Source organism: Scardinius erythrophthalmus (genome assembly GCF_964197995.2).
Source record: "Scardinius erythrophthalmus genome assembly, chromosome: 20".
In the NCBI taxonomy this organism is placed as follows: Eukaryota; Metazoa; Chordata; class Actinopteri; order Cypriniformes; family Leuciscidae; genus Scardinius; species Scardinius erythrophthalmus.
The window spans coordinates 28,255,323-28,267,285 of record NC_138240.1 but is presented as its reverse complement, the minus strand read 5'-3'; the positions used below and the strand labels follow the sequence as shown (position 1 = coordinate 28,267,285).

The 11,963-nt window shown below is 36.4% G+C and overlaps 1 protein-coding gene across 2 annotated transcripts in view; it reads right to left on the bottom strand.

Moving 5' to 3' along the window:
• Positions 1-1,577: 1,577 nt before the first annotated feature.
• Positions 1,578-11,963, bottom strand: part of pabpc1l (poly(A) binding protein, cytoplasmic 1-like) — a 70,486-nt gene continuing 60,100 nt past the window's right edge. The window contains exons 11-16 of one of the 2 annotated variants that reach the window (XM_081349452.1): positions 8,959-9,078; positions 8,104-8,234; positions 2,803-2,905; positions 2,128-2,258; positions 1,949-2,026; positions 1,578-1,835 (exon numbers count right to left, since the gene is read on the bottom strand). In XM_081349452.1, coding sequence (XP_081205578.1) covers positions 1,967-2,026; positions 2,128-2,258; positions 2,803-2,905; positions 8,104-8,234; positions 8,959-9,078 — 545 coding nt within the window. In that variant the 3' untranslated portion in view covers positions 1,578-1,835; positions 1,949-1,966. The remainder of the gene's footprint in view (positions 1,836-1,948; positions 2,027-2,127; positions 2,259-2,802; positions 2,906-8,103; positions 8,235-8,958; positions 9,079-11,963) is intronic. The other variant, XM_081349453.1, reaches the window with a different exon arrangement.

Here is an 11,963-nt window from a genome sequence, read left to right as displayed (position 1 = left end):
AATACTTATTTTCCTCACTGTATTTACCAGGTAAATACCTAGTAATTAGGGGACTGTTAAAGGAAGGGTTAGCACTTTTTTGGTATGTTTTGCTCACATCAGGAGCACAGAGGTTAGACTCCATGTGTTTCAGAGAAGACAGCTGTCTATACCCTCACCAGTCAGCACTTACACTGCAGTACTACAGTGTTCAACACCTGTTATAGATGTGTAAACGCATGAATAAATCATTTACAACACTTTCTGCATCCCCTAATCTAAAGTGTAAACTATTCATCACTTGTAAATGTGTTACACATCATTCGTAGATTACCACTTCAAGAATCAGTAAGGCATAAGATCAACAAATCTTACCTACGAATGATCTTTATTCTTATATATCAGGAGAGAAACTCTGAGAAGATATTATATTCATGCCAGGTCTATGCGTTTCCGTGTTTCTCTGTCATCTTCATTTATATACCGCTTTTAACACTCTGCTGTAGTACAATAAGGATTGAGCTTAAATACACAACTGAACGACTTTCAACTTCCTTGTAAGGTAGAAAAACATGTTGCTTATGTTTAAAAATGGAATGTATACCTAATGCTTACACATGATACAATCCACTATCCCTCTGTGTTACATTAGTGGTATACAAATGGTATATTTGCATCAGTTGAAAAAATCCTTTCCTTGCAAAGAGCATACCAACTGTACACATTTAAAGTATCATCATCATTGGAACATCTCTGCTCAATGAACGTGGCATTGCACACATACCTTTAAGCAGAATATATAATCCACCCAGCTACCCTCCTTGTGCCTAAAATATGTTCCTTAAACACATGTCCATGCAATCTATAGTCTAACTCATGCATTTTAAACTTCATAAGATAATACAACTGATAATATTAATAAAGAATAATAATACAGATACATATTCAATAATGAAATTATATTAAAAGATGAAATTTTAGTCCTCAAAAACACACTATAAAAAGAGCACTAGAGTATTTGGAAGTGTGGTCTCCTTTTATATGTTTTTTGGAGTATAGGAGTGAGTATTCTAATATCTGTGAAAACCCTATTTAGATAAATTATTGTATACAATAATATTCTTTAACTGCAGTAGATATATTTTCCCGTGTTTGTTTTATGTTTTTGACCCTGGACTGTTTAACGTTTCTGACTCTGTTCTGCCTGCCCCTATCTGGATTGTTATTGGACTCTGTTTATTGCTGCCTGCCTTGACCACTGCCTGTTTATTGGATTACGAGTTTGGATTACCCTTATTTAATAAAGCTGCGTTTGGATCAATCTTCGTGTCTCGGAGCATTCATAACACATACCTACTACTAGAATTCATTTAAGGCATGACTTTATATTTTAGATATTAATTTCTTTATTTTTGAATGTGTACACTGTAGAGTACATTGAGTATTTGGCAGCATGTAATTTGTTTACTTTTTTTCCTTTAATTGTATTTTTGTAAAAAAAAAAAAAAAAAAAAAAAAAAGATAATATAATAATAATAATAATAATAATAATAATAATAATAAAATAGAATAGAATAAGACACTTTTGAACTCCATTTGCATGTCTATTAAGCCAGGACCATTTTATTGCACACAGAAATTTCAAAAAATATTTTTTTAGCCTTTCTTGTCATTTTCTTTTTTTTCTTCTTTTTTTTTTTAAACAAAATCAGAACAAACTTAACATTGTGGAGAGAAAAAGGACATTTGCAGTGTGCAAACCATGGATTAAATAACATGAATCTGAAGTGCTGTTTTCGACGGTTTTCCTTTCCCCCATTCTCTGGAACAACATTCACAGACCTTCAGTTGCATGCCTGCAAAAATTAAATAAAAATGGTCAACATTTGTGTGACAGTCATATGTGCTACTAATTGGAATTGCACATGAGTAAGGCCAAATATTAAAGCTAGAAAACTAAACAGATTACCTGCCTTACAGAGCTTCCTCACTTAGTCAACAGTTCCTTGGCTTGATGAGCCTGAAGTACTGCTACTGCCTCCTCAACCTAAAGAATAATAAAAAAAAAAAGTCACAATGATCAAACAAAAACTGATCTCTGAGACTGCATCTTTACTGGCCTTGAGTATTAGTTTTGACTGGTGGAACCTTAGAGTCCAGGGACTCTGGAGACTCAAGCATGTGCAGTAGTTCAGAGTTGTCAATCTCCAGAAGCATGCCTGTGATCTTTCCCGCAAGTGCAGGATGCAAAGCCTGGATAAGAGGATACAGCCGCTCACCTGCAAACAAATGCAAAATGCAAACAATTTAGTAATTTTAATTACAATATGATGTAGTACGTAGAACTTAACCATTCAATAACTGCCGCTTTCCACTAAATAGTCATACACTGTAAAGTGTCGGCACTCTACTGCTGGAAAAAGTAAAGAAAAGACTATTGTTCTAAAGGGGATGAATGTATTTGTTTTCATGTATAAATATTACAGTAATACAGAATAAAGTAGTTTATTCAATTTATTCACTGTACTACACGGGTGTGCAATCCTGGTCCTAGATGGCAAAATCCCTGCAGAGTTTAGCTTCAATTTGTCACAAAATATCCTGAATCCTGAAAGACTAGATTACTTTGGTGCAGGTGTTTAATTGGTAGACAAACTCTGCAGGACAGTGGCCCTTGGACACCCCTGCTGTACTATTTCTAGTAATACCCTCTCTACTGAAGAGTATTGTTATTTCAAGTCACCATCACTTTGTTGAGATAAAATTATTCAAAGTGCACACATCTTCAAACCTAATGTTTCATTGACCGTGTGTGTTAAATACCCAGGAGTTGTTTCTGCTCTTTTAATGGTGCAGCTGCCAGCATTGAGGCAGTAAGGGGCTCCTGGCCTCTCACATGAACTGCCGGCTCTGTATTCTGCACCACCTAAAGAAAAAGAAAGCCTGTGTTATTTGTTATTTGCTAGATATTTGCAATATTTACAAAAATATTTCCCCACTTAACTGCTTCTAAGTGTCAAATCCTAACATTGCTGAGGACTAAAACTAAACTTTTACTTTATGAAAAAAGTTATTTTTGTTTCTTTTCTGTAGATATTAAAATTTTTCAGTGTTTTACCCTTTAAACTGCACATATTCGATGAGGTAAGAGCAAACATCTGTTTGCATCTTTTTTGTATGTTTTGAGCCATAAGTGCACTGTAAAAAATAATTCTGCAGTTTAGTAAATACAGAAATATTTAACTTTATTAACTTAAACAATCAAGTAAACGATATTCAGAGATTTTATTGAGTTAAAAATACACAAATAATTGACTAAAAATCCAACAGATAATTTTATCTAAAATTTACATATATATTTAAGTTTTTTTTTCTTCAATAAAATGATTTAGTATTTGACAAACCAATTATTTCTTTATAATACACTTAATATATTTGTGAAATTTCTATCAAAATATTTGAGAATGTTGAATTAAACTGATCTGTTTCAAGAAACAAAAATATTACTTAAATATATTAATAATATTTGAATTAACACTCTTAAGAAATGGAGTAAGTTTACTCAATTAAAACAATGCACCCCTTCCCCACCCTCTGACGTGACGACAACTCAATGGCTGAGTGATCGCGGGCTGTTTGAACTCTCTCCAGTCTCCAGAACAACAGTTCTCTTCTCAGCATCGCAGATTTGGTGCATTTCCTCTGTGAAATTCAGGTTTGTGTATGTTTTATTTTATCTATAAAATCATTACGGTGCTTTAAATCATTTTATTTAATGCAAAACAACATACAGAGGCGTAATTTGACACCTAAATGAGAGTCGCGCCTGTCTTTTTGCGTGATTGAAACGCCTTGCATAAACATACGACTTTATTCCTAATGATAATGAATATAATTAATTTGGATAATAAAATGTCCTCAGAACTGTGCACTGTTTGTTTATTGGCAGGTTATGGAGTCAGTCGCTCACAGTATCTTTCGGCTACGAGTGGAATGCAGGACGGGTCTGAAGTTCAAAGTACACCCGCAGAGCGCGAGTCTGTCTCTGGCACGAGAACCAGCGCTGATCCGGTGGATATTGGATAACAGACTGGTTGATTACACTTGAATTAGGCTACCTGAATGTTTAAATGTTTAATTTTTCTTATCAAATGTTTGTTAAATGAGTTTAAATATAGGCAATATTGTATTCATGTTAAAAACAGTGTAACGTGCTGTATTGCTGTACTCATCGACAATACAGGCCAATGTCATGTATACTGGTGGTTGTATGGAATACTATTTTACAAAGGTTTAGAGAAAATAAAAACAGTTAATATTACTCATAAATAGTTTTTTTAAATGTTAAATTATTTCTACTCAATTTTATTTGTTAATGTACCAGATGCAGTTTACTTGCATTTACTCAATTCATACAGTATATTTCATTGATTTCACAGCTTTAAAAGTAAAAAAAAAAGAAAATTATTCAAAAAATTCAAACAAATTTAGTAAATAATAGTTCAACTTTTTACAGTGTGGCAGACTGGTATGCAAGTGCCGTATGCGGCAAGCAGGGTGTGGCTGGGAGCTATGAGAGAACGGCATGAGGCAAGTGATTAATGATGAGCGCCACCTGCGCGCCAGGCCTGCTGCCGTCTGCCATGATGGGAAGGAGCAGGCAGACAGAGGGAACGGGGAGATTGCTGCCGGGCCGGCAATGAAGAGGCAGAGGAGTTTCAAGCTCATCTCTTTTGCTCCTCATGCTTCCATCTCCTTTTCTTTCACCTCCTCTGTCCTTACCCCCATGTGTAGGTGTGGGAGAGAGTAGTCTCAGGAGTACCCTCATATTTGGCAAGCAGGGCAGGTCTGAGAGCTGTGAGAGATCAGCACAAGGCCGGTGGCATGATTGATCATGAGGGTTCACCTGCACACCGTACCGGTCTTGCTTTGTTTATGTGTGTGTAGCATTCATCTGTGAGGGATAAAGGTACTTTCGTTTTGTGTTTGTTTATTTTGGAATTAAAGTATGTTAAGCATTCACCGGTTCCCGCATCCTTCTTTCCATAACAAACATACATTGTTACAATGTAAGACTGTAAAGTAGTTGTAACTGTGCAACGCCATTGACATGTCTAGCATTCTCTGTCAGCGATGAGGGTTTCACATGTCATAAATGCAGGGTGGCACAGGCTGACAGAAGATTTCCGAACTAGAGACTAATCCAAACTTTAATCGAGGATAGTAAGAATGCAAGTGCTTTAGATATTGTAAGAATACTTTGGATGAGACTAGATTAGCGAACCTCGTACATTGTTTGTTTGGTTCCGGCTGTAGAGCCCGCGCAGCAGGGCAACTGGGTGACTGCGAGATGGCACTTTCTAAACCATTTAATGTCAAAGTGTGCAGGATATTTTAAAATGAAGAACATGGATTCGGCAGGCATGTATTTATAATACTAAGCGGGGCAGCCAGTTTCTGAGCCCTCCCTAGCTCTACAGCACCCAATCGATGAGTGTAAATCTTCCAATTTTCCAATGTAAATCTGTGGTGAAAAATGGAACTGCAGTGCGCTCTCATAGAGAGCCATTGGGGCAGATTTCTGGCAGATTTTATGTTCATGTGACGCTACGTAAACCTCGCTCCAGAACAAGAAGCTATCAGTCCGCTTCAGCTGTGTGTCTGCATCAGGTCAGTAACTAGTTGGCATGTCTGTTCTTCCTATGTGGAGTAGCATATCAAATTAATGAAAGTATACACCCTTTAGTTTGAACATGCTCATGTTAATAGCTTTTATATACAGTAGTTCTGTTCTGAGAATAGACATGACTTTGTTTTTCCTCACTGGAATTCCTAACTTACAACATTCTAAAACAACATTTGGATGAAATAAATACATTAAGGCAATTCTAAGATGACATTCTGTTTGTTTGTCATGCGTACTTAAGTATGTCAATCATCATTAGAGCACCACCAGAATATAAAGCTTACAAAAATGTATATCATAAACTAGGGCTAAGACCCAGAATATGCCCTACCTAATTTTTTAAATGAACCTAAACCTAAAGAAGCCAGTACTGCGCAAGTGATAAATCACGTTTGACATTTGTGCTGGCTACTGTATGCAGGCCACCATACAGACTTTATCAAAGAATTTGCTGATTTTCTATCGGAGTTAGTACTGGCAGCAGATAAAGTCCTAATTATTTGTGAATTTAATATCCATATAGATAATGAAAAAGACTCATTGGCATTTACAGACATTCTAAACTCTACTGGAGACAACAGGTGTCAGGACCCACTCATTGTCTCATCATACTTTAGATATATTATTGTCACATTGAAATTCTGCAGCAGAGCGACAACATCTCAGATCATTATCTAGTCTTGTGTATTCGCAGCATTTAGCCAAGGCTGCAAAACCAACTCCCTGTTACAAATAAATGAATAACTATAACTTCTGCCATTAAATATTGCTTTATAAATAATCTTCCTGATCAGTTTAATCTCCTTAGCATAATAATAATAATAATAATAATAATAGCTGCAAGCAGCAATTAACGGGGTTCAAGCATTTAAGACCTTCATGCCAACTATGCTGTTGGGGTCTAGGCCGAACCGAAATGTAGGCCTGAAACCATAAAATATCCATGATGGAGAATACGCAAATAATATAAATCTATAGTACCAGTGCAACCTAATTCTTTGAAAAAAATTATGGTTTTAAACATTTGTTTATCAGCTAATGCTGGATAATGATAAAGATTAGATTAAAAAGATGTATTGTCCCTCTTGTGGACAACAGTAGTATTAAAGGCTTCATCTTCAGTTTAAATGTTTGATAGAATGTACTGTGACCCCTCTGAGCATCAGAAATCCTTGAAACCTGGCAATTTCTTCAAAATCAGTTGTACTCCATATCTACACAGTTTTGTGAAGTTTCTACTTTGTGCACACAATATATAGACATGTTACTCACAATGGGCCATAGCAGATAATTTTTTTATATATATTTCTGGTAAACGGTTTCGGCTAAACGGCTTAATCATTCAATTCTTTTGACAAATTTTTACCATGAGGGTCCCTAGATGATGCATGTAAAGTTTCGAGCAAATTGGACAAACGGCCTATGAGGAGTTAGAAAAAGTAGTCTTTTCAAATAATCACAAATATTTAACAAATTATTTGATCGACAGCAGTGGTTCTTGAGGCAAAGTTGTCCAGAATGAGGAGATCTATCAAATGATATGCATATTGTGTGGATGTGTGAAACACCACTTGATTACAGAGACATAAAACTCATTAGTGCCATCTAGTGGCCGATTTCTTTCAAAATTCTTACAGACCTCTAGGGCCATGAGTTGAACATGCCCACCGTGTTTTGTTCCGATCAACCTTCGTTAACCTTGTCTAATAGGTGCTCAAACTTCACTGGCTAATGGCAGCCATGTTTTTCGAGATACGCCAATGTCTTCATAGAAAGGCATGGCACCCTGGGCAAAGACACTGCATGGCCATTTTCAAGTCAATCGGACTAACGGTAGCGTAGTTATAAGTTGTTTTATGCCTTTTTCGTATTATAGTGCCACCAAGTGATGAACCGCAGCGGGTTTTTTTGTGTGACCACAAAATGAGCTCGTACATGAGTATGCCAAGTTTGGTGAAAATATCTCAATGCTTTCAAGAGTTATAGCCATTTTAGTGAAAGTGAACCCGTCTACTTCGAACGTTTTGGCGTCCCATGACGAGCGTGAATCACTGATTGTAATTCTTTTGACAACATTTTTGCCATGAGGGTCCCTTAATTATGCATGACAAGTTTCAAGTAAATTTGACAAATGGACTATGAGGAGTATGAAAAAGTAGATTTTTCGGAAAATTAAAAATGGCGGAAAAATTTGCATACCGGAAATGAAATCAGAGATATACATTTTGTTTGTCTGGACTCAAGGTTTCCAGTGATATACGATAAACGGTATAGGAGTTAAGAGAGGTCATCAGGGTCATATTTTGTGAGGTTCTCCCCAAATTGAGAGGTAGCGCAGGGCTCGAATAATACTTGCAAGCACCACACAAGCTCTGCTTCACGACAGCGTTCTGCTCGAATAGGAAATGACAAAATACAGGTGTGCATTTTCATTTTACCTGGTGAACAACAGGAGCTGGAGCATTGATGACCTGCTGCACATTTCGGACTCCTGCTGAGTACTTGTATTGACCGGCTCCTCTGACTACAGCTCCAGTTCTCCCACCAGCAGTCTGTGTCCCAATATTGGCTAAGCCAAGAGAGAAACGGGCACATTCAACAAGAAAAGACACGTCACATTCCTGCCAGAAGGACACACATAATTGCACTAACATTCGTCAATTCTAGCTCATTAGATTAAATGTATAGATGTACCAAAGGTGATAGAGATACAAGGCTCACAAGCATCCATACCCAATGCATAAGTCCAATTTTTTTTAGAACTTATGGTTTCACTTTATTTTGATGGTCCAACGGATAACCCATTCTGTTGACTATAAGTAACTTTGCACCTACATGTCTACTAACTCTCAGTAGTGTGTTAGTAGAGTAGAAGGGTTAAAATGAGTTGACATGTAGTTGCTAAGTTACTCATAGTAACTTTGTGGGGGATCATCAAAATAAAGGGTTACCAGATATTAAGCAGTCTACTAATCCTCTGAGATTTAGTTGACATGTAGTAGCAGAGTTACTTAGTCAACATGTTCAAAAGGGATCATCAAAATAAAGTGTCACCGAACTTATAAAAACACACGTGCCCACCCATACACATGCTTGTTTTAGTATTATCATTCTTCGCTGGGATTTTACATTGACTTATTGTTTATATACACTGATCTAATGATTTTTTAAAAACAAAACATTATTCCATATCCGTTTTACACAAGGAGACCGTTGGCTGTTCCCCACTGTGTAGCTATTGAGGACATTTGGATACCACAATGTAGGTTAAACACACACGCACACAGCCTTACCCATTCGCTGGGTGTTGTTAACAATGTGAGGAACCTGGGTGGAGGCCTGGCGGACTGTGCTGATGGTAGTGCAGGGCCTGCGTGGCACTGCTTGCCTCACAAACTGAGCTGTAAATGGAGCTAAAGCAGCCAATAATAGAAATTAACTCATCCAAATAAAAGAACACAGAACATATAAGCAGACTAAATAGTTTAAAAAAGTATTTGAATGATTGTAATTTATAGAAATATTTTCAGTATTACTCAAAGGTCTAGTTTCAATTATAATTATTTTGAAGTGATGGTGCTTTATGTAACATTATCCAGTGTAAGTGATAAATCCTGTTTGACTTTTGTACTGGCTACTGTATACAGGCCACCAGGGCACCATACAGACCAGCAAATTATTTGATAATTTTCTGCATCGGAATTAGAACTGGCTGCAGACAAATTCTTAAAAGTTGGGGATTTTAATATAGATGTAGATAATGAAAAAGACACATTGGGATTGGCATTTACAGACATTCTAAACTGTACTGGAGTTAGAAAACACGTGTCAGGACCCACTCATTGTTGTAATTATACTTTAGGTATTTTAGCCAAGGCTGCAAAACAAACTCCTCTTACAAATAAGATAGAACAATCCCTACCACTTAAGATTGCTTTATAAATAATCTTCCTGATTAGTTTCAACTCTTCTGCATACGCGATAGCTTAGAAGAACTATGTTGCAACAGAAACTATTGACTCTTTTCCAGCACTTTAGATACGGTTGCTCCTTTACGCTTAAAGATGAAGGAAAATAGTCTGATGCCGTGGGGAGTTGAACAGACGACAGATGAATGCATTTTCAAAAAGCATTGTATGCCTAAGTAGATTGTAGAGACCATTGGTGGCAATGGTCTCTACAATCAACTTAGCTCACAATGCTTTTGGGAAACGCAGCCCTCGTTGTGTTCCCATTTAGAAATAAATTGTATTGCCGAGGATTTCCCGTCAGGATTTAGACCGTATCATAGTACTGAGACTGCTCTCAGAGTTATACATTATTTGCTCTTATCATCCGATCATGGTTATATCTCTCTATTAGTGTTACTGGATCTTAGTGCTGCATTGGATATTATTAAGCACAACATTCTTTTGAATGGACTCAAATTACGTTGGCATTAGTGAAATTGCATTGGCATGGTTCAAATCATACTTATCTGACCGTTACCAATTTGTAGCAGTAAGTGAAGGTGTCATATCGATCACAAGTTCAGTATGAAATAACACAAGACTAAGTACTTGGACTGTTGCTTTTTTGTCCTGTACATGCTATCCTTGGGAGATTTCATTAGGAAGCATGGCGTTAGTTTTCAATGTTTCGCTGATAATACTAAGTTCTATATTAAGTCCTGACGAAACATACCAATTCACAAAATTAACAAAATGCATAGTTGATACAAAATTTTTTAATGACTATTAATTTCCCACTAAAATCTGAAATTCTAATTATTGGACCAAAAACCTCCACTCGTAATAATCTAGAATACTGTCTAACACTTGATGGCTGCTCTGTCAAGTCTTCTTCGTCAGTTAGGAAACTGGGTGGAACCAATCTCACATTTTTGAAAGCCAAATTTTTTGCATCTGTAAAAGCATTTTTCCATCTTAAAAAATCTAAATTACACCATATGCTCTCAATGACAAATGCAGAAAAGTTAGTTCATGAGTTCATGACCTCAAGGTTAGATTATTTTAATATCTAATGGGTGGTTGCCCTGCATGTTTCATAAACTTCATCTGGTCAAAAATGCAGCAGCTAGAGTTCTTAATAGAATCAGGAAGTAGGACCATACTAGCCCGGTTCTGTCAATACTGTATGTAATGTTTAATAGAAAGCCAATGCATTTTAAAATCTTGTTAATTACCTACAAAGCACTAAATGGTTTAGCTCCTCTGTACTTGATTGAGCTCTTAACGCAGGGATGTCCAATCCTGCTCCTGGAGGGCCACTGTCCTGCAGAGTTTAGCTCCAACCCCAATTAAACACACCTGAACCAGATAATCAAGGTCTTAGGCATTCTAGAAACTTCCAGGAAGGTGTGTGTTGAGGCAGGCTAGAGCTAAACTCTGCAGGACAGTGGCCCTCCAGGACTGAGTTTGGACACCCCTGCCTTAACGCATTTATGTCTATTGTGATCTCAAAATTCTGGCCAGTTGATAATACCTAGAATATCAAAATCAACTGCAGGCAGTAAATACGTTTCCTATTTAGCACCCAAACTCAGGAATAGTCTTCCTAGCTTTGTTCAGGAAGAGGACACACTCTTTCAGTTTAAATCTAGACTAAGGGTTATGGTATGATAAATAAATAAATAAATAAATAAATAAATAAATAAATAAATAAATAAATAAATAAATAAATAAATAAATAAATAAATAAATAAATAAATAAATAAATAAATAAATAAATAAATATATGAAGAGTTCAGATGCAAAAGCCTCTAAATGCCATCTGAAAATTTCTTATAGAATGATCATTTTTATCAAGCTCGTATATTTAAGTTCAATAATTTCACTTAAATGGCAATGAAGATTACCTATTAATTGTCATTTAAGTGAAATTACTGAACTTAAAGGGGCAGTAAGTAAGAATTACTCCCATCTAGTGGTGAATTTGTATTTTGCAATCAAACTAATTTTGCTCTCCAGCGCCTCGCGTTTTCAAATGCGCGTTGCATCTACGGTAAGCGATATGTACCAAAAAGCTTTGACAGGATGTCTTCTAATAGCACCTCGTCGAGTTTTCCTTCTGGTGAACTGGTTTGTTATTTCAAACAAACTACAACTTGACACAACGAACAAACGAATGTTACAGTTTTGAACAAACAAAACTTACAACCTTGTTTATAGGACCTTCTCTACTTTACTCAATAGCTGCTATTCATCAAAGAGCCTGTTTAAAGGGTTACTTCAGGATTTAGCATTAAGCTTTGTTTTAGTAGAAAACCTGTAGTATTTTCGAATTACCATGCTTTCCC